This window comes from Callorhinus ursinus, unplaced genomic scaffold, assembly GCF_003265705.2.
Source record: "Callorhinus ursinus isolate GAN/ISIS: 27379988/994484 unplaced genomic scaffold, GSC_fseal_2.0 scaffold21, whole genome shotgun sequence".
Classification (NCBI taxonomy): domain Eukaryota; kingdom Metazoa; phylum Chordata; class Mammalia; order Carnivora; family Otariidae; genus Callorhinus; species Callorhinus ursinus.
In genome coordinates this window covers 18,114,594-18,138,884 of record NW_027397083.1, presented here as the reverse complement: position 1 = coordinate 18,138,884, position 24,291 = coordinate 18,114,594, and the positions used below count along the sequence as shown (strand labels likewise).

General features: G+C 36.5%; 1 protein-coding gene and 1 pseudogene across 1 annotated transcript in view; both read right to left on the bottom strand.

Annotated features, from left to right (window-relative positions):
* Positions 1–24,291, bottom strand: part of DCDC1 (doublecortin domain containing 1) — a 464,395-nt gene that overhangs the window by 68,386 nt on the left and 371,718 nt on the right. Inside the window, exons 21-22 of the mRNA XM_073904565.1 lie at positions 19,064–19,187; positions 992–1,173 (exon numbers count right to left, since the gene is read on the bottom strand). Coding sequence (XP_073760666.1) covers positions 992–1,173; positions 19,064–19,187 — 306 coding nt within the window. The remainder of the gene's footprint in view (positions 1–991; positions 1,174–19,063; positions 19,188–24,291) is intronic.
* Positions 4,836–6,950, bottom strand: LOC112829296 (protein SDA1 homolog; annotated as a pseudogene).

Below are 24,291 nucleotides of genomic sequence, written 5' to 3'. Positions count from 1 at the left end.
TTAAACGATTATCAGCAGCCTCAAATATTCTAAACATCTCAAAAGAAAGGTCAGAAGATAACAGCACTGCTAATAATATGAGAAACAATATATTTAACTCATTCTTTACATCACAGCTTTGCACTGCTCTATGATTTCTTTTGTCATAAAACGTAATGAAAATACAGCAAGTGATTTTTCTCTAATGTTGGAGAAATATTGGTTGTATGGGAAGATTTTATTCCAATCTTATAAGCTAAAGTGCAGATCGATGTTTTTCTAGAATGATAAGCTTTTAAAAATGTTATTCCAAAGGCAGAGATATAAATTATATGAAGTTATATTTTGAGAACTATATTTGCTTGTTAAATATGCCAAAGAGCTTCATGTAGATAATAATGTACAATAATAATTTAAATAAGGACTTATACAATTATATGTAAGAAGCAATTTATGACCTCAGTTATTTTGAAACACATTAATAAAACTTAAACAAAAATGCTAATTCAAAATGGACATCGATCTCAGAACCTTTTTTGATCAGAAATACCCATTTCTAACTCATTATTGTCTCCTGTGCTTAGCCTCAATCAGAAGAGTTAAAAGTTCCTGACAAGTTTTAATTAAATCTCAGTCTCTATTTTTATCTCCAAATATCAAGATATGGGAGCCCTTTTTATTTATTAATTAATTTATTTATTTTAAAGATTTATTTATTTATTTGAGAGAGAGAAAGAGAGAAGAGGGAGGGGCAAAGGGAGAGGGAGAGAGAGAGAATCTCAAGCAGACTCCCCCCTGAGCACAGAGCTTGAGGCAGGGCTCATCCCATGACCTTACAACCCTGAGGTCATGACCTGAGCCAAAATTGGGAGTCGCTCAACCAATGGAGCCACCCAGGCATCTCAAGAGCCCTTTTTAAAAATAAACACAGAATTGTCCCAGAAACACATCCTTAATGAAGACAAAAATTTGCGGAAATTAGAAACGAGAAGTATGAGCAAAATGTTCTTACTGCATTTTCCGTCCAGGTGAGATACCTGGACCAATTATAACAAAGGCTCTATTTTTATTCTTGTCTCCATTCCGCAGAACTCTGAGCCTCACAGGAACACACAGCTCCGGGCTCTTACAGCTGAATTTCTTCATGGGAGGACTGTTTGGAATAAGCAGTCCTTCTATTGGCCAATCAAACTCCTTCAGAAAGAAATGACAAAGAATGTGATAAGTAGGAAGAGTCATCTCTAGATATAAAAAAATATTAAACACACAACTTATATCTTTAATTTTTCATTCATACATAAAATAAATGTATTGGGCATCTAAGATGTTCCAGACAATTCTAATTGATGTTTCATTTAATTAAAAAGGAACAATTTTAAGACACACTGTGTTGTGTTACAACATAGAAGACTTAGTCCCTCTCAGAGAATCATCATTCTAAAAAGATAAAACAGAATTAGCTTGGGATGTTTTTTGCTTGTGTGTGAAGTATCTTTAATCAATGTGAAGAATGTATGAAAAGTGGTTTTATCATAGCCTGAAGTAGTATTATTTTAAGCTAGATCTATTTGGCAAAGAAGAATACATTTGAGGAACTCTCCAAAAACCAGAATGAGATGACAAAAGAACTTAGACCAATTTCTATGTTTCAGGTGCAGAACTCACTTACTGTGTATCTTTCATTCATTTATTTATTAATTCATGCATTTTCTAAACATTGATTGATGGTTTACTATATTCCAGGCATAGGGGTAGGCACTGGAAATAAAACTGAACAAGACAGAATACTCTTCCACAAGGAATTTCTAGCAGATCTTCAGAAACTTACCTAGAAATAAACGGACAATTACGATAGTATAAGCGTAATAGCAACAGAGTCCTGGGTGTGATGGGATGACACAGGAGGGGAACTTCACTTAGAAATGGAGTGTAGCAGAGCTGACGCCTCAGTAAGAGTTAGGGCAGTAAAGGAAGGGCAAAAGGACAGGGCAGAGTGTAGGTCCAAGGATCACCAGAACATGATGTCTGGGAGATAAAGAGAAGGAAGGATTGATTGCTCCTAGGTTTGTAGTTTGAGCAACTGGGTGGATGGTATGGCCAGTTGCAAAAATAAAACATTTGTGGAAGAAGCGTAAATGGGGGAACAGGTGATCAGAGACGATGTTGTTAGGCAAGGTCTCAATTATTTCATTTTTTTCTGTCTGCAAAAACAATTGTCCTGGCAGGAGTTAATCCCCCACTAATCTGCAATGACCATCCTGTAAAATATCACAATTCCGTATAAGTGTGCATCTGTTTCTGTGTGTTCTATTCTCTTCAATTGTTGATTTCCCTACCCTGTACGGTACCATACTGCCTTGATTACAATACCTTTATATCTAACAGGTTTTGATATTTGATACGGCAATTCTCCCCACCTTGTTATTCTTCTTTGGAAATTGGCTCTTGTTAGCCCTTTGATATTTCACATACAATTAATGAATCAGCTTGCTTAGTTTTCTAACAGTCTGTGTGGGATATAAAGGCTCTGCAGAGCTTCCTATCAATCTTATTTTTTTAAGATTTTTTTTCTTGAATGTCAGTTGAATCACATAAGCCTCTATTTTCTGCAATTATATGTGCTCATATAATTATTTATCCTTTCACGGGCTATGTGATAATTACATTAATTGGTTTTTTTAAGATGTTAAATTAATATTGCATTCTTGGACGAATCCAAATGGGTCACACTGTATTATCTTTTTTATAGATTGCTGAATTCCATTTGCTAATATTTTCTTTAGTATTTTTGCATGTATGTTCATAAATGAAATTAACATGCAATTTTCTTATATGAACCTTGTCAAGGTTTGGTATTAAGTTTATCCCAGCCTCATGAAATGAGTTAGAAACTGTTGATTCTTTTTTGTATTCTGAAATACTTGCTTCTTATATGTTTGACAGAATTTGCCAATAAAACTATTTGGCATTGGTGTTCTCTTTGTGGGGAGATTTTAACTGTTGATTCTATTTCTTCTATGATTATTGGATTCATTATGGAAGATTTATTCCATAATGAATCTTCTTGATTCCATTCTAAGTTACTTAAGTGTGCAAACTTGACCAGTCTATTTATCTAAGTTATAATATTTATTAGCATAAAGTTACTTATCCTTATTGTCTTCTTAATCTCTCAGTATCTTTATTTGTATATTTCCTTTATTTTTAATAATATTTACCTTTACTATTTCTTTCTTAATCAGGGTAATCAGGTATATCCATTTGATTAATGTTTTCAAAACAATCAATTTTTGACTTTGTTGATTCTGTTTTGTATGTATCACATATTGTATCAATTTCTGTTCTTGTAATTCCTATTTCCTTCATTTTAATTCTTTGAGTTCATTTTGCTATTATTTTCCTAACCTTTCAAATTGGAAGCTTATCACATTAATTTTTAGCCTCTCCTCTTTTGCAATTTAAGTATTGAAGGTTATACATTTCCTTCAAGTACACCTTAGCTGCATCTCACACATTTTGCTTCGATTCTGAATACAGTATTTCCTTTTTAAATGTTCATCATGATTTCTTCTTTGTCCCACAAGTTAAAATGTCTATTTAAATTTCCCACTATAGGGCCTTTTCTATTTATTTATTTATTTTTAACTTAATCCATCAACAAAACCTGCTTCTACTTTCAAAACCCATCTACTCTTCATCACCTCCACCACACTGGTCCACTTGTTTCTCTCACATACAAATTGCAAAAGCCTTCTGACTATTTATTCCTACTTCCACCTTAGCCCCTTTCTTTTTTTCTTTAATTTTACTATGTTATGTTAGTCACCATACAATACATCATCAGTTTTTTGTTTTTTGTGTTTTTTTGACATTAGGAACCTTTTATTGAGACAAAGCAAACAGTGGCCTGAAAATACCACAGCATGAAGGCAGGCTGAGGAAACCAATCTGATTTCTTTTTCCTCTATGGCAGCCCAAATGATGAACTAAAGACACTCCAAGATTATTATTTATACTTAAGGCAATTTAAAAAGCGAGGTCTTAACCAAAAAGCCTGTACCTGGCATTCAAAAAAATACTTACATTTTTTGGATGGACTAAAAGACCTAATTGGCTACTGAAAATCTGTACAGCAGGGACCTGTTTTCAGCAGGTAAGCCTATATACAAGTAAGAATCTCTTACTCTTGTAACATTGTCCTGTTTTAGGAGAAAATGTTTAACTCCCATGCCCTGCAGAGGTCTCTATGACCCCAGAGAAGCACAGACCTACCTCTATTAGAGAACTATTTACACTGCACTATAAAAACACATACAACACACATCTGCCCCCTCCTATTTCCCAAATAGGCTGTGAATGCCTTCTGTGAGGGGTTATGGCTCATTCATTTTTATATCTACAGTGACAATTAGTGGGCACCCAACATTTTTTTTTTGCATGAATGCTAAATGAAAATGATTTTACAGGGTGCCAGGGTGGCTCAGTTGGTTGAGCGACTGCCTTCGGCTCAGGTCATGATCCTGGAGTCCGGGAATCGAGTCCCACATCGGGCTCCCTGCTCAGCGGGGGGTCTGCTTCTCCCTCTGACCCTCTTCCCTCTTGTGCTCTCTGTCTCTCATTCTCTCTCTCTCAAATAAATAAATAAAATCTTGAAAAAAAAAAGAAAATGATTTTACAACACCATTACTGATTACATTTCAAACATTCCCACCATTACCCATCTCCAAAACAAAAACACTAAATTGCTACCAAATTTACTGTTTTTCACAATATAGTGCTTCAGGACTTTTTGATGTAAATAAACATTTTTGATTAACTAATTTTTATAATAATGATACAAATTTGGCATTCTTGGAATGGAAAATTTGCTTGGAGATTACTTCATTCTTTTTCTCTTTTTCAAAAGTGCATCTCGTAGTGCCAGCTGCTTTTCTCGGAAGGAACGCTTGTTTTTTGACTGGACATTATGGTTATATCGCATCATCATAAAGTTCTTCTGTTTTTTCTTCTCTTTATTGTGGAACTGGAAAATGGGTTCATTTTGGTTTTCTTCCTCACAAATTCTTTTCGGTCTGTCTTTCCAGCCATTGCCGTTGCTAGTCTTGTCTCCTTGTCAGACTTTGGCTTCTTATGAAGGTGTTCAATGTCCCGAAGAGAAAGTAACTCACCCCTGGGCTCCTCATCACTATCAATTTCAATATATTTCCTCTTTTGGGCTTTCCCTGGGGCAGCATCGAGTTCTTTCCTCATTTGGGCCATGCGGATTTTCTGGAAGTCTTCCTGAGTTAAAACTTGGCTCATGCTAATAATGGCTGCAGCTTTGGCTTTCTGCTCCTCCATGGGCATGCTGTTGAGCTTCTTGGATATTTCTTGCTGTTCTTCATCAGAAGAGTGGTGCCCATCAACCCACTCACCATCGGCATCTGCCTCCTCACTGAGACTGGTACTTTCCCCCCCATCTTCATCGTTTCAGCATCCTCTTCTTTTTCAACTTCTAGAACTTCTGCTCCTGGAATGTAATCTTTAGCATCCAATTCTCCATATTCTTGCACTCTTGCTTCTATGGAGGCCTCTGTAGGCTTACCCCAGAATTTCTTCTGCAACATCTTAGGATTCAGTGTTTGGAAGAGCTGAATCAAAGTTCTAGCAGACATCATCACATTCTTATCTCTGTGTGTTTTATACTGAGCCAGGTCTTGGAGAAGTTCTTCAGTCATGGCTAGAGGATATCGAGCTGTTATCTCTTTTATAGCATTGATTCCTACTGTCATGACCTCCCCAGAGTTCTTGTCGGTGACAAAATTATTGGCCACAGTCATGAGCACTGACTGAATGATCTCTGGGGGTACTAAGTGATGAGATGCTTGGGCAGCAAACAGAAGGATCTGTTACTTCTCTTTGGTGGTGCTGCAGAAACCTTTGCACAAATGGATAGAAGTTAAAGAAAAAAGCTCGTGAATTCCCACCAATCTGGAGATGAGGTTCATGAGCATCATTTTTACCTCAAACCTCTCCGTAGAGCTCTCTAGCTGCTTTAGTAGTTTTTCTGCAAAAATCTTGGGGATCATGACTCAACTGAATAGCTGAAAAGTTAAAGACCTCTGGTTTTTTCTTCTTTTTTTTGTTTCTTGAGCACTTTCATAGCCTTTTCCAACCTTTTCTTGTGTTTGGAGCTTTTCTTCCCTGTGGCATATTGCACTAGCAGGTCTCTTGCTGTTGGTCCTTCATCCTCAGATTCTGAGTCGCTGTCCTGTTTCTCCTCTTCATCTCTCCCAAGGAAAAATGTCAAAGCAGCAACTAATATCTTGGTGACCTTAGAAAAACATGCAGTTGTGATCACATTGACGGTTTTGGCATCATTCCAGATGTTTCTTCTGCAGAGTTCAATCATCACATCCAAAGATATCTTGGCTACAGTTGCATTGCTGTCTCTTAACATGGTGTACATGAAATTCTGCAACACTATATCCACTTTATTGTTCTTGTATTTTGCATTTATATTCTTGATATCAGTGACAATATGTGTGTATAAAGTCTTTCACAGAAGCTTATCATGGCAATGCAGAAGTTCAAAGAAGAGTTCCAGCAAACTTGATGGATTGATGAGATTCTAATTTCTCAGCAAGATGAAAGCTTTGCAAAATGTCATTTGAAGATCTGGATACAAGATAGTATGATTGTAGGAGAGAAGATCTTTCAGCTCTTGAGGAAAAGTACTTAAATGTTCTGGAAAGCAGTGACCAATCTGTGCCATAAACATCACCAGTTCTGCCAGTTCTTTGCTAGGTTTGTTTGGTTGTAATTTGAAAATCTCCACATTGGATTTGTAGTGATTATACTGCTGTAGAAACTCCTCGACGTAGGCTGGCGGATCCTGCTTGATCAGATTCTGTAACTGCGGCAGGTTGCTGGACAGCTTGTTATTGTTTCTGTTAGACATGTTGGCTGCTGACTGGCTCCGCAGGGAACAGTTTTAAGAAACCCCAATACATCATTGGTTTTTGATGTAGTGATCCACAATTCATTGTTTTTGTATAACACCCAGTGCTCCATGCAGTACGTGCCCTCTTTAATACCCATCACTGGGCTAACCCATCCCCCCACCCCCTCCCTCTAAAACCCTCAGTTTGTTTCTCGGAGTCCATAGTCTCTCACGGTTCATCTCTCCCTCTGATTCCCCCCCTTTATTTTTCCCTTCCTTCTCCTAATGTCCTCCATGTTCCACAAATAAGTGAAACCTTATGTTTCCTTATGTTCCACAAATAAGTGAAAGCATATGATAATTGATGTTCTCTGCTTGACTTATTTCACTTAGCATAATCTCCTCCAGTCCCATCCATGTTGATGTAAAAGTTGGGTATTCATCCTTTCTGATGGCTGAGTAATATTCCATTGTATATATGGACCACATCTTCTTTATCCATTCCTCTGTTGAAGGGCATCTCAGCTCTTTCCACAGTTTGGCTATTGAGGACATTGCTGCTATGGCCCTTCTTTTCACTACATCTGTGTTTTGGGGGTAAATACCCAGGATTGCAATTGCTGGGTCATAGGGTAGCTCTATTTTTAATTTTCTGAGGCACTTCCACACTGTTTTCCAAAGTGGCTGTACCAACTTGCATTCCCACCAACAGTGTAAGAGGGTTCCCCTTTCTCCACAACCTCTCCAACATTTGTTGTTTTTTGCCTTGTCAATTTTTGCCATTCTAACTGGTGTAAGGTGGTATCTCAGTGTGGTTTTGATTTGAATTTCCCTGATGGCTAAAGATGATGAACATTTTTTCATATGTCTGTTAGCTATTTGTATGTCTTCTTTGGAGAAGTGTCTGTTCATGTTTTCTGCCCATTTTTTGACTGGATTATTTGTTTTTTGGGTGTTGAGTTTGAGAAGTTCTTTATAGATCTTGGATACCAGTCCTTTATCTGTAATGTCATTTGCAAATATCTTCTCCCATTCTGTGGGTTGCCTCTTTGTTTTGTTGACTGTTTCCTTTGCTGTGCAGAAGCTTTTTATCTTGATGAAGTCCCAAAAGTTCATTTTTGCTTTTGTTTCACTGGCCTTTGGAGATGTATCTTGAAAGAAGTTGCACTTTAGCCCCTTTCTATTCCATTATCATAATGCTCTTATTGCATAAGTCAGAGCACATCACTCCTCTGACTCCTCTGTTCCAAACCCTCCAGTGGTTTCCCATCTTAATAAGAGCCAAATGTTTTAAAATGGTGTACAAGGCTCTGCAGGATCTGTACCACAACTTTTCTCTCTGATCTTATCTTCCACTGCTCTCCCCCTCACTCACACTGTTGCTGCCATATTTACCTGTAGAAGCTGTTTCAGTTTCTTTGCATATCTTGGCATGCTCTTGCCCTAGAGAGCTGCTTGTTCCACAGGTCTTTACTCAAGTATCACCTCAATGAAGCCTTCCCAGGTCAATCAAAAATTCCAAATCCTGTCCTGCCTCACCTGCCACCCACAACATTCCCTACCCCCATCCTTGCTTCTATTTTCTTCTTCACTCTTATCACTGACTAACATTCAGAAGAGCATCTCATGAAAAGGCTAAGAGCTTGGAGTCTAGAGTGAGACCTCCTAAATTTGAATTTTTGACCCATCATTCTTGTGTAACCTTGGGCAAACCTTTGACCTATAAGAGATGGAAGCTGATGGATAAATTCTTTCTTTTTTCTCCTCCAGGAGAGACACTCCTAAAATCACTGTTTAAATGGCTTCTTGAAGGACAGCTTGATAGCACATTCTTATATTGGCTTTCCTTCCTTTCCTGTTTGTCCCTGGGACTGCACATCCTAATAAGGTAGTAGCACATAAGCCATTTGCCTCAGGTTCTGCCTTCTGAGGAGACCAAGCAAAGACACCATTATCCACATGAACTATAAATGGAAGAAGTTTCCTAAAGGGGATATCCAGAGGAGGAAGAAGTCAGGAGGAAGAACACCAATACCCAGAGGAGGAAGAAGTCAGGATAGGCAGGCAGAAAGCTCAGACAATCACTACAGGGGTGGTCCTACTGTCCTAGCAGTGTCTAACTGACATGACAAAGATAAAGATACAGGTGGGTTGGGGAGACATGCTGGCTTGTTAGACTAATACAGACCAAGATGCATGGCCATTAGTTTATGGAAAAGGAGACCATTTTTTAAAAGCTAGTATAATACGGAAAATTTACTAATTTATATTCTCTTAAAAAATTTTTAGAATCTTACAATTATATTGAACAATCAATCACATAGTACAAAAAAGGGGTTTTAAATAAGTTATAAACAAAGTCTGGAGTTGTGGAAATTAAATATTGTGAAATGGCATGCAATTAAAATGCCCTAATTTGTTTGTGAAGTGAGTAAATAACATTAATTGCATTTAATTAGGAGAAAACAGTATATATAAAAGTTTAAAAATCTCATGAGTAGAGTCCTTTCCAGTCTAGTGTTTTTTTTCCAAGTTAAATTCTAATTTTTTTATTTTATTGTTATGTTAATCACCATACATCATTAGTTTTTGATGTAGTGTTCCATGATTCATTGTTTGCATATAACACCCAGTGCTCCATTCAATACGTGCCCTCTTTAATACCCATCACCAGGCTAACCCATCCCCCCACACCCCTCCCCTCTAGAACCTTCAGTTTGTTTCTCAGAGTCCATAGTTTCTCATGGTTTGTCTCCCCCTCCAATTCCCCCCCTTTCATTTCCTTTATATTTTAATACAATATTTTGTTTAGTAAACATGTTCATAATAATGGCATACAATGAGGTTAACTTATCACATTTCTAAACAAGCAAAATTTGAATTAATAAAGTCTTTCCATATTCCTGACCTTCACTGAGGACCTTTTACCTGTATGGAATTTAAGTCACAAAGGGCACACTATGAAGTGTTTATATAGACATGTATTTATTATTATGAATGAAGCAACATTGGGCCACTCTCCCTTACTAGAGTTACCGGAAAGAAATATGTTATGACAAACTCATTGTATAGTTTCATTTGAGATGTTCCAATTATCTAAGATTTCACTTAATGTGAGGGATGGTGAAAGAATGAATTTGCATAACTTCTTTAAGAAGTAAGTTGAGGAAATACCTGTAACTCTTTTACAACAAAGATATTAAGCATTTCAGAGCAAATCAATATTTGCAGGAGTTTTAGACATAAAAGATCATGAAACTAGAGCTGGGAGAAATGGGAGAGATGAGGGTGAATAGCCTTCTCATTAAAAAATTACTGTCGCATTGACTGGAAGTCCTAGCCATAGCAATCAGGCAACAAAAAGAAATAAAAGTCATCCAAATTGATAAGGAAGAAGCAAAACTTGTGGACGACATGATACTCTACATAGAAAACCCAAAAGACTCCACCAAAAAAACTGCTAGAAATGGGGTACCTGGATGGCTCAGTTGATTAAGCATCTGCCTTTAGCTCAGGTCATAATCCCAGGGTCCCGGGATTGAGCCCCACTCCAGGCTCCCCAAGTCTGCTTCTCCCCTGCTTGTGCTCTCTTGCTACTCTCTCTCTCTCAAATACATACATACATACATACACACATACATACATAAATAAATAAAATCTTTTTAAAAATCTGCTAGAACTGATAAACAAATTCAGTAAAGTCACAGGATACAAAATTAATTAACAGAAATCTGTTGCATTTCTGCACACTAATAATGAAGCAGCAGAAAAATTAAGAAAACAATCCCAATTACAATTGCACCAAAATAATAAGATACCTAGGAATAAACCTAACCAAAGAGGTGAAAGACCTGTACTCTGAACACTATAAAACACTGATGAAAGAAATTGAAGATGATGCAAAGAAATGGAAAGTACATTCCATGCTCATGGATTGTTAAAATGTCTATACTACATGAAGCAATCTACACATTTAATGCTATCTCTATCAAAATACCAACAGCATTTTTCACAGAACTAGAACAAACATTCCTAAAATTTGTACAGAACCACAAAAGACACCAAATAGACAAAGCAATCTTGAAAAAGAAAAGCAAAGTTTGAGGCATCACAATTCTGGACTTCAAGTTATATTACAAAGCTGTAGTGATCAAAACAGTATGGTACTGGTACAAAAATAGACACACAGATCAGCGAAATAGAATAGAAAACCCAGAAATAAACCCACAAATATATAGTCAATTAATCTTCAACAAAGCAGGAAAAAATATCCAATGGGAAAAAGTCTCTCTAATAGATGGTGTTGGGAAAACTGGACAGCAACATGCAAGACAATGAAACTCGACCCCTTTCTTACACCAAACACAAAAATAAATTCAAAATGGATTAAAGACCTAAATGTGAGACCTGAAACCATAGAAATCCTAGAAGAGAACATGCAGTAACTTCTCTGACATCAGCTGTAGCAACTTTTTTCTAGATATATCTCCTAAGGCAAGAGAAACAAAGCAAAAATAAATTATCGGGACTACATCAAAATAAAAGGCTTTTGCACAGCAAAGGAAACAATCAACAAAACTGAAAGGCAACCTGTGGAATAGGAGAAGATATTTGCAAATGGTGTATCCAATTAAGGGCTGGTATCCAAAATATAAAAAGAATTTCTAAAACACCCAGAAAACACCTAGAAAAACAAATAATCCAGTTAAAAAGTGAACAGAAGACATAAACAGACTTTTCTCCAAAGAAGACATACAGATGGCCAAGAGAAACATGAAAAGTTGCTCATCATCACTTATCATCAGGGAAATGCAAATCAAAACTACAAGGAGATACCCCCTCACACTGTCAGAATGGCTAAAATCAACAACACAGGAGACAACAGGTGTTGGCAAGGATTAGGAAAAAAAAGAACCCCCTTGCACTGCTGGTGGGAAGGCAAACTGGTGAAGTCACTCTAGAAAACAGTATGGAGGTTCCTCAAAAAGTTAAAAATAGAATAACCCTATGATCCAGCAATCAGTCTACTGGGTATTTACCCAAAAAATACAAAACAAACAAACAAACAAACAAAAAACAACCCACTAGTTCAAAGGGATACATGCACCTCTATGTTATAGCAACATTATTTACAATAGTCAAATTATGGAAGTAAGCCCAAGTGTCCACTGAGTGATGAATGGATAGAGAAGATGTAGAATATATATATTAAATACATACACACACACACACACACACACAGGAATACCATTCAGCCATAAACAATGAAATCTTGCCATTTGCAATGACATGGATGGAGCTAGAGAATATAATGCTAAGCAAAATAAGTCAGTCAGAGAAAGACAGATACCTTATGATTTCATTCATATGTGGAATTTAAGAAACAAAACAATGAGCAAAGGGGAAAAAAGAAAGAGAGAGAGAGAGAGAGAGAGGGAGAGAGAGACAAACCCAGAAACAGATTCTTAATTATAGAGAACAAACAAATTGATTAAGGAGTACACTGGTCGTGATGAGCCCTGGGTGATGTATGGAAGTGTTGAATCACTATATTGTACACCTGAAACTAATATTACACTGTATGTTCACTAACTGGAATTAAACTAAGAACTTTAAAAAGTTACTCTCCCATTGAAGTCTTGGTGTAAAATAGCTAATATTTCCCTCTTTCTTTCTTTCCAAACCATGGAAGGGAAAGGCAAGAGGAACAAGATGCTCCCTTGAGGTTAGTCTGTGAGAGCTATCAATTCAGAAGTACGATGTGGAACTAAGATTTTTTTTTTTCCATATTGCATGCATCCTGTATTTCTGGTAAACTTATCTGGACTGTGCTATCATAGCTCCTAGTTATTTTTAGATCCTTTCACTTCCTAAGCTCTCGTGGAAGTGGGAACTACTATAGACATTGGCTTTAGCGCCCCTGTAGCATTGTTGACTTCAGAGGGCTTCCTTTGCCTTCCAGTTAGATGAAGTAAGCCTAAGGGTCTTCTCTTTAACATGAGACATCACAGAACCCAATCCAAAGAAATGAAACTTTTAAAACTTTCCAAATCTATGACCAATCACTGGCAGTTCTTTGTTTAAGCTACTTTAACCCTTGTTCTGGTGTTTAAGGCACTTTTACTTCAACATCTATGGAAAGAGAAGTATGCTATCAGGATAATGAAGGACAACAAAAACATGGAAAATTCATTAATAAGCATGGAGTGCTGTTTCTTCCCCCACATTTTCACCATTGTAATTCTTACGTTCCCATTCATTTCTTTATTGGTTTTCTCTGTGTTCACAATATTCCATGGCACGGCTGGATTTTCAGGAGATGGGCTTTGGTGCTCCCTTAAATGGATAATTCTGCTTTTTCTCCCTCTCATGACAAGAAACAGCTTGTGCTTCTTTGGGGAGTCCAGCTCTTAACTAGTGATCTAAATTTCTTAGTCAAACTGGTCCTCCTTTATCTTTTTGTTATTAATAAACTAATAGATTCTTCAATTTCCTGTCCAGTCTACACCTCCCTTTTATATCCTTATAGTACCAGATAATAATCATAATCTCTTAACAAATTACTAAAATGTGTACTTTTAACTGTTTTGTTTAACATGGGCCTCTTCTAATAGTTATATTTTAATTTAATAATTTGGAAATTTTAGGGGCACCTGGGTGCCTCAGTTGGTTAAGCGTCTAACTCCTGATTTCGGCTCAGGTCATGATCTCCAGGTTATGAGATTGAGCCCCGCCTTGATCCCAAGACCCCAGGACCCTGAGATCATGACCTGAGCCAAAACCGAGAGTCAGCTGCTTAACCGACTGAGCCACCCAGGTGCCCTGCAGGATAGTGTTACTTAGATGGATTTCTTATATTCAGTATTTGACTCCACATTCAGGCCCATTCAGAAAATGAGGTCAGATAAGTTTCTGACCATATGACTGAATGAACTGGCTCAACAAACAGCCTTGATTTCTGAGGCACTAAACTTTTTCTGTGAGTTTCTCCTTTCTCCCTTCTTTGTCTTTTATTCATTGAGTCTGCCTTCTTCCTTTTCTGGTTCCTTTCTTTTTGACACACAGCTTATACTTCTTAAACTGTAGGCTCCATGAAGGTAGCAACCATTATCTCCTTCTTTGCTCTGTCTGCATTGCCTAAATGTATGATAAATAATGGTTAGATAAGTCATAAGTTTGGAAGATTAAATCTGTAATAAATTTAATACCTATGTTTATGGTGACCAAAATGTTCTGAATCCCCACAACATGAAGGTCATATTTCTTATATTTCTTCACTGTCGTTTATTTACCTGGAAAGTCCTTTCAAGCAAAATATTAATTGCATTTCATTATACACTGATAATATCATCTTTTTACTTAAAAAATCAATTCTGTAGAAATGCGACTGGAAGAAAATATGGTTCCTTCAGATAAAATGGATCCAGACTTTAAATGAAATAGATTGTATTTGAGTTCCCTGCTTGGTAAGTATTTTCTTCTCTTCCTTGAACATGGCAAGAAGTAACTGTACTCTTAGGCTGAGTCATTTTGAAATACATGGTCAATTTGTCTTACTTTAGCTAATTTAGTGCCTTAGTCCTTTCCTTTTGGTTTAAAAGTGAGGACCAGAGTTTTGTTGGGGTACAGTCTTATCTCTCCACCCAAAAGCTATTATTCTGTTTGAATGGCTATAGAACTTTGGAGTAGTCCATTTCTATTCCTAAGACCATTTAGTTGTCAAATCTCAGGCCATTAACAAAAATGTATCTTTTTAATGGTGAATTTTAAAGTAACCAGGTTAACTTAGGTTTCCTAATATAATCACCATACATAATTTAAGTCAATTAATTAATTAACCAAATTACTTTACTTATATACTGAGGTTTGAAAATGTAAGCACAATGCCTGTGAAATTTGCAGTAATTATAATTTTTTCTCTTTTCCTATATAAGAAAGAATACTTCCTTGTGAGACATTCCTGTCCACCTCCCACCCCATTGGGTGATGGAAACTTAATATTCCAATTAGAAGTGTTCTAGTTTCTGCCAATTTAAAACAGCACTTTTTATTTGTCTTTTAAGGTGTGTCCTTTTGTATATGTATTCAACCAAACTGCAGTTTCACATTTCTTACCAGAACTGTTTTGTTTTTGTTTTTGTTTTTTTTTCAGGGATATACCTCCTCCCTTCCAGTTCAACAAACTGTATACCCTTGGGGTAGAGGTCCACGGTCTATATGTGAGTACTTGGCCTTGATCCTCAGAGGCCTCTAAGTATGTGCCTCTTCTGCTCTTTGGCCACCAGGCAACCTGCTGTCATCTGACCCCCACCAGTTAAGGTGTAAATTATCCTGTCTGGTCTGTTTTAGCCTGTTTCTCCTGAACCTCTGGAGAAAAATCTACAATTAGTGCAATTCACAGTTTTGGGTCTTTTTTCTTGGCTTATTCTGGGGCTATTGGTCTCTCGGTGCCACTTCCCCACATTTGGCTCCATGTTGGCCCTCACTACAAACCCGAGTCTCAGACACATAATTCACCTAGCCACTGGTCAGGCTGCCTAACCCTCAGCCTCTGGTATTTTGAAGAACTCCTTTCTCACTCAACAAAACTCAGCTCTCTAAACTGTTGCTTTACTACTAAATATAAGAACCTCTAAATGTAAGTCTAAATATAAAAACATCTTCGGGGCCTAAGTAATGACTTCTTGGTTTCAGACTCCATCTGTCTTTTTCCTAAAGTGCTGAGACTCATTTAATCAGTGAAGAGGCACAGGAAATTGTGATTTAAGGGGAAAGAGAAAACTTGATTGAAATCAGAAAACATGACAAAACAACTAAAAAATCAGAAGAAAATATTTTTAAAAAATCTTTAGAGTGTATCATTGACATAGCAATAAAGCAAAATATACTAAGGACCCAGAGAGGTAAACAGAGGGCTGAAACTGGATTTTATTTTGAGGAAATCTGCCAAACCCCAGTGAACTTGAGTTTCTGTTTCCATGGTCTTGCAGGGTAAGGACACAGGAGGCAAATTTCAGGGCCTAGCCAAGGTGGGAGATCTAACAGAAACCTCCCCTCATAAAACAAGAGTCACAGGCTAAGTTTCATTGAAAAGGCAAGCCAGAAATAACACTCTCCGGGTGGCTTCAAGTAAATTAGATTGTCTCAAACATTTTCTCTTACAGAAAAGAAAAATAATCTTCACTGAGAATCATAATACAGGCTGACGCTCACTTGTAGTTTAAAATGCATGAGATAAAGAGGAAGAGAAAATTAATTATCTGAAAGAAATATGCCTGAAAACATGATGCAAAAATGTACTGTAAAGAGACACAGACATGAAAAATATGAAAGAGAGGTTAAGAGACATCGAGGTCAAAATAAGAAGCTTTAGCTTACATGTAATCGGGGTTTTCTGTAAAGAATGGAATGAGGGGATATAAGAAAGAGAATATTTGATAATGGGTGATACACGTCCAGAAATTATGCATGATACCAGTCCACAGATCTAGAACCCCAAGCAGGGACAATAAAAAGAAACTCTTTCTCAGACATTTTGTGGTGAAACTGAAAAATACCAAAGGAAAGGAAAGATACTAAAAACAGTCAGAGAAAAGAGAGATTGCCTTCAAAGGAATAACATTAGAATGATAGATGACTGCTGGATAGCAACAATGGAAGGTAGAAGTCAGTGATGACATCTTCCATTTGCTAATGAAAATACCTTATATAAAGAAGGGCAAAAAGACATTTTCATATAAGTAAAAACTGAAGGAGTTTGCTACCAATAACTAAAAGAAAGGTATACGAGACTGAAGGAAAGTAATCACAGATGGAAGAACTGAGATGTAAGAAGGAATTATAACAAGAAAGAGGAAAAAATGGGGCTAAATTTAAATAAATATTTGCTACCTATAACGATTTAATATTTTGTGGAAGTTTTTAAAAAAGATAAAATTCTTAATATCTTGAGGAACCTCCATGCTGTTTTCCAGAGTGGCTTTACCAGCTTGCATTCCCACCAACAGTGTAAAAGAGTTCACTTTCTCCACATCCTTGCGAACATCTGTTGTTTCCTGTCTTGTTAATTTTTGCCATTCTAACTGGTGTAAGGAGGTATCTCATTGGGGTTTTGATTTGTATTTCCCTGATGGCTAGTGATGTTGAACATTTTTTCATGTGTCTGTTAGCCATCTGTATGTCTTCTTTGAAGAAGTGTCTGTTCATGTCTTCTGCCCATTTTTTGACTGGATTATTTATTTTTGGGTGTTGAGTTTGAGAAGTTCTTTATAGATGGGATACCAACCCTTTATCTGTAATGTCATTTGCAAATATCTTCTCCCATTCTGTTGATTGCCTCTTAGTTTTGTTGACTATTTCCTTTGCTGTGCAGAAGCTTTTTATCTTGATGAAGTCCCAAAAGTTCATTTTTGTTTTGTTTCCCTTGCCTTTGGAGACGTGTCTTGAAAGAGATCGCTGTGGCCAATGTCAAAGGGGTTACTGCCTATGTTCTCCTTTAGGATTCTGATGGATTCCTGTCTCACATTTAGGTCTTTCATTCATTTTGAGTTTATCTTTGTGTATGGTGTAAGAGAATCGTCCAGTTTTATTTTTCTGCATGTGGTTGTCCAATTTTCCCAGCACCATTTATCGAAGAGACTCTCTTTTTCTCCATTGGATATTCTTTCCTGCTTTTTTGAAGATTAGTTGACCATAGAGTTGAGGGTCCATTTCTAGGGTCTCTATTCTGTTCCACTGATCTATGTGTCTGTTTTTGTGCTGAGATGCCTTTCAACAGACAAATGGATAAAGAAGATGTGGCTCATATATACAATGAAATAATACTCAGTCATCAGAAAGGATGAATACCCATCATTTGCATCGACATGCATGGAACTGGAGGGGATTATGCTAAGTGAAATAAGTCAAGCAGAGAAAGACAATTACCATATGGTTTCACTCATATGTGGAATAAAAGCAATAGTGCAGAGGAGCATAGGGGAAGGGAGGGAAAACTGAATGGGAAAAAATCAGAGAGGGAGACAGACCATGAGAGACTCTGGACTCCAGGAACAAACTGAGGGTTACAGAAGGGAAGGGGGTGGGGGAATGGGGTAGCCGAGTGATGGGTTTTAAGGAGGGCACGTGTGGCGATGAGTACTGGGTGTTATACGCAAACAATGAATCATGGGTCACTACATCAAAAACTAATGATGTAATGTATGGTGATTAACATAACATAATAAAATAAGAAAAAACTAATGATGTACTATATACTGGCTAATTGAACATGATAATAAAAATAAATAAATAAATATAAAAAGATAATATTCGTGACAATAATAGCACATGTTACAAATTGTGTGATTGAAGTTAAGGTTTTCTAATGTTCTTGATTATTTGGGAGAAGAGTAAATACATTTGTTAACTTTAGATTTTGATCATTTACATATGCAAGCTGAAACATTCTGAGTAATAACAAAAAAGAATGGAAATGGAGTGTACAATTTCCAAACTAGTAGAGAGGAAAATGTAATGAGAAAAAAAAATCAATCTAAAAGAACATAAGAATGGAGAAAAAATGAAACACAGGAAAGGCAGGACAAATAGAAAGCGAATAATAATCCAAATATATTTGTTATGGCAATAAATAGACAAGACCAAATCCTTTAGTTTAGAGACAAAGTTTGTCAGATAATTGTTTTTATATTAACTATATGCTGATTATTAGAGACCCTCCTAATGAAGAATATAAAAATATAATAAGTAAAAGGATGGAAAGAAGATATATTAAGCAAATAACAATAATAATAATAATTAGCTGGGCTATTTCTATTAATTTTGCATAATTGAGATTTTTTCCTAGAACTCAAAGAGTCTCTACATAATGATAAATGTTTCAATTCACTAGGGAAAAGTATTTCTAAATATGTATGTGTCCCAGAACTAAATTTCAAAATACATAAAGTAAAATTTGACAGACTACAAGAAGAAATAAGTTCATTTTCATAATGAAAGACTTAAACACATCTTTCTAATGAATTGGTACAAAAGCAGAATTAATTGATCTCTTGAACCTAACAACTGTAATTTAAAAGATTCATGGAAATTTTCAGAAAATTGAGCACATACCAAGCCTAAAAGGAAATCTCAACAACCATCTCTTATACTAAAAGATACAACCTCATTAAGTTGTCCACTGGGAAGAACTGGCCACATGTAGGTAAGTTTGTTCCAGAGAGGATTTTCAACTCTGGAATGTTTCCACTGGCCTGGCTTATTAGTCCCTTCATGTTTTATGGCCCACCTAAAACAAAATAAGAGACAAAAAGGAATTTAGTAAGATTAAATATCACTTCAAAATATTTTTAAAAATCAGGAAAAATTGGCAATGTCATAACTGACACTGGAATTTGAGGCAAAAGTCAAAGTGAACAATCATTTTATAATAACAATGACATAAATAACAATACTAACAGAAAAAATCAAACAAAACTTTTTAGACATTCAAAGAGAAACTGACATAAACACAATTATTGTGAGAGACATCATTATAAGACCAATAGATTATAAACCACCAAGCAAATTTTTCTAGGGTAGCAAATAAGAATATGAAATATCTGACTGGTACAACTAATAAATATAAGTATGCTCATTTATTTATATACATTGTAGCCTACTAACAGAAAAAACGTTTCTCAACAATTCTTTGAACATTAGTATCTGCCACATACTAACAACGTAAAACCCCAATAATATAACTTAAAAAACACATTCTTGGGTGCCAGCGTGGCTCAGTCAGTTAAACATCTGCCTTTGGCTCAGGATCAAGTCCAGAGTGGCGCTCCCTGCTCATCAGGGAGCCTGCTTTTCCCTCTCCCCCACTGCTAGTGCTCTCTTTCTCGCTCTCTCTCTCTCTCAAATAAATAAATAAATAAAATCTTTAAAACAAACAAAACACATTCTCTCTCCCCAAATACTATTATATCATACAAAGAAAAAATAGTATGATCAATAGCTGTTTAGAAAGCAATGAAAATAATCATGAAAACATATAATCTAGAATTATATTCAAAGGTAAATTCATAATGTTAAGTGCTTTTTTAAAAAACAGCCAAATTGAGAAGGAGAACTAATAAACATTCAAGTCAATTATTTTAAAGTATATATAAAATTGTCCCATGGAAAATAGATGAAAGGAAATAATATTCAAATAGAAATAAATAAATTAGAAAATAGAACATCAGTAGAATGGTTCAAAGAAATGTTTTTGAAATAAAAATAAAATAGCAAATCTCTTGCAAGTAAATCTAGATTAATATAATACAAACCAAACGGAAAATTGAGCTAAATATTTGGCATAGAAAAGACTGAAAGAGTGTATTATGCACGTGTAAGTTAATAAATGCAAAAATTCTAATGAAATAAATGATTTTTCTTAAACCTCGTAGATTTGAAACAGAAAATAAAGAACATGTCCTTGCTCACATAACTTCACAGGTCATAGACCAGATCATTTTCATGCTATATAAAATATTTTAGACCATAACTACATAGAAAACTAGTTAATTTATTCCATAAAGGAGAGATAAGCTTCATAATAAAGTCTATCACTGGTAATTTAAGAAGACAGTAATTTTACTTAAAATTAAGATATAAAATTCCTTAATCAATATTAGCCAATAAAATTTAACATTATGGCAAGAGAATAATCACTATATACAGTAAGTCATACTGAGCCTAGAGAGGAAATGATGGACATTTATCAATATAATAAATCACTGATTAATGAGGGAGAATACAAGAAGCAAACCATCATTTATAATTTTCGAGCATATGTGATGGTCACTGGAGCCTAAAAGTTTGCTGAAATAGCCCAGCCCCAATCAGAACCATCTGCAATACTCAATCTCCCATAAGCTTGATGGAAATTCTTGGGGCCTGGGCAGCAAGGGGTGGGGTGCCTGGAAAGACTTGTTCCCTACCAACATGGAACCAGGTGGAATCAAGTTGAGGGCTCTTATAAACCAGGGCATATAGCTCCTGTGTTACATTTCTCTTCTCTCAATGAAATCATGTTTTAGTTTCCCACAATGCCTCCCAGAGTGTTAGCTACATACTTTAAATACCCAACCACCTGAAATGAAGTCTAAGGAGAAATGGAAAGTTCATTCTTTCAGACAACATATTTGAACTATGGGAAAATGAATCAACCTCAGAAAGTGGTAAGCTCCTGCTCTTGCTGGTGAAATGACAGGAATACACACAATTGGTTCACAACAATTTTGATGTTTCTGAATACCTGGCAATCTCCTAAGGATCTGCTTCTATTGCAAACCTCTCTAGTTGTAGTTTTTTTCATCCACATCTCAAGTTCTCCTGGCCCTGAAGGTGTATGTGGAAGCTCTCTTTCTTGCTCCTCATAACCACTTCCAGACTATTGCTCCTGCATCCTCCTCCAAAGATCTTTGCTTCAAAGCACATATCAGTAGACCAGAGCACCTATTATCCTTCTTTGTTGCATTCATATCAGTTCTTCTATATCTTTCCCTCTCATTTATTGAAGATTTTACCATCCTGGTTTGTTTTAGTTCTCTCCCCCTCTGCTCCTGTAATCATTCAATGTCTTTTAAATATCTAAGTAGACAACCCCCCTGGCCTCTCAGTGCCTCTAATGATCTTAACTCCATCTCATATCAGCTACCCTTCCCGTGGACACAGACTCAAACTGGTCATTACAAATAACTGTACCACTTCTAAAATATCAATTGCAAGAAGCCCCCCTTCTCACCATCATCTCCCTTTTCTCTAGTTCACACATTTAAGTAGCCCACTCTAACAATTCTTCACTCTACCAGATGCTCCAAACCATTGTCTCTATCACCCTGCCACACTCCATAACTCCCTGCCAGGTCTACTCTTCCCTCTATACTTAGCCAGGATTCATGGTCCAGCATTACAGCCACCCTCTTGTCCTGACTCATTTCCCTACTCTACCTTCTTTGTAGTCAATTTAAAAAAAAATAGAAATCAACCCCAATCCAATTCTTTACCTACTGTTCAACAGTTAAACAGTGGCTAGAGAAAACACATAAGAAACCATTAATGGAATCATAATAAATCAACAGAGAACAAGGAGAGTGGGAGGCAGTGAGGATATATTGCAGAGTGTTTTGAGAATTTGAGTAGCTTTGGGTTCCCACAATGATTGGAGGACATTATTGTCATTTCAACTGGTCGGGAATGAAGAATACCAAATGCCCTTCAAAGTACGGGAAAGTCCTGCACAAAGAGTTTGTCCTGCATTCCACAGACTTTCAAATTTCCCTCAAAACACTCATGTTAGGTGGATACATACTTATCTGAGTCCAAAACCAAACTACATTTTATAATAAACAAAGTATTTTTGCATGATTATAATACACACCAAATTTTCTAGGAGTGCAGCACCCTCAAATATCTCAAAGAAGAAAAATTTGATGCTTCATGTGTCATTTACTCTTTTGGAAAAATCCTATCACTAATGACACTACCATTCATGGTTTTTGAGTCATGAGTATAACACAACTGTATAATTTGGCATTTGTAGTTCACACATTTAGCTGGTATTACATATAGGAATAAGAATCTGCAAACTTAGTCATATTGTCCAGTATAGCTGTGCTGAAAATTTATACTGAAATGTATATTACTTTTATTTTTAAATTATTTTTCTTTTACTACCATTATTATTACTAGACAGTCATTTGTTTAGAAATTATATTGGTGTATAGGTTATCTTAACTATGAATTTGATTTTAGGATAGTAAAGGATCATTACAAAATATTTGTTATACAAAGGGAGCATCAGATATGATACTGCTGACAACCACTATTTTTAAATGTACTACCACAAACCTCAAGTGGGTCCTTAGGACTTCTGGGCCATCCCACTGCCTTCCTCCAGCCCACTGATTCCAGGCCTCTGAGAAACACACCATTTCCTTCTCATTAAACCTCCCATACCCTGCCATCCATTGCTCTGTGCTGCTGGAGATCTTATTTCACTGAGAAAACGGAAGTGTTCAAAAGACACCTTCCCTTTCCTCCCATCAGCAAATCTTCTGGACTCCTCCCTCTAGACCCCTGCACTTTACCTGTCTTCCTGCTACAGTGGAGCAGTCTGTGCTCCAGTCTAAGGCCAAAACTTCTGCTTGTGGCCTAAACCCTTATTCTCTCTCAGGTAGGACTTTGTTTCTGCACTGCACTATTAATCTTCCTGTCCTCAGAGTCATTCCATCTGCGTAATATCTAACAGTCAGACATCTTTAAAAAAAGAAAAAAAAAGAACTTTCTCTACACCCCACATCCACCTCCAGTTATTGCCTTATTTCTTTGTATTACTTTATAGAAATGCCTTAAAAGATTCATCTCCTCTTTTCTCCTTTTCTCTTAGACCAATTCCAACTGGATTTTCACCTCTGAAACTCCATTAAAACTGCCCCATCAGGATTTTCACATTACCAAAGTTAAAACTCATTTCTTAAGATATACCTGAACAGCAATGTCTAACAAAAGATCATTCTTTCCTTAAATACTTTCTTCACTTGACTTCCTTTGACTTCCATGAAATCACATTCTCTTGGTTTTCTTCCATATTAGTAGCCAAAATTGTTACTCTTCTCTTGCTTGCCAGAGGGTGGGAAATAAATCCCATAAAAATCTAGGGCTTGCTACATCAATGTAGTTTTTAGTGTCCACTGGTCTGGTATATGTAAGGATATTCCTCTAAAATAAAGGTCAAGTTGTTGCATTTTGTACCTCTTACTGCATCAACAACAAAAGACACAGCACTGATGGATCCTTTTGGGTTTAGAAACAACATGTACCACACTTCAAAAATACTGCTGTGACCCTTTAACCAGAAATCACAGAAGGCTGTCAATTTCAACAGGTGTTCAGAGCATGACAGGAATCTGAAGCAGTTCCAGGTGGTGGTACAAGCTACCCTGCCTCCTGGATGGTATGACCTGGCAGATCCAATGGCCCTGGAGGTATCTGAAGTGGTGAGGATGCTGTGTTAAGTCTCTGGTAAGCCCCATACTCTTGTTGCAGTATAGATCCTGGCATTCTATAGCAAGATAATACTCTGTAATAGGGAACAACTCTGTTTTTGAAAAATAATCCCTGGTGTATTGAAAAGCTTTTTTTGAGACTGAGAACTGGAGCATTGTATCATCAAGTGACTGAAATCTGAACCACCTGGAATGAACTGAGTGTAGTCATATCCTCCATGTCATAAGGTAAGACAGATGCAATTACATTCTATTGTACAATGGAAGTGGTACATTCAGGATCAGGCTCAAGCCAAGTACAGAAGGCATTAGCCTATTGCAGTGTTTCCTCTCCCTTAATATACACATATGTCCTCG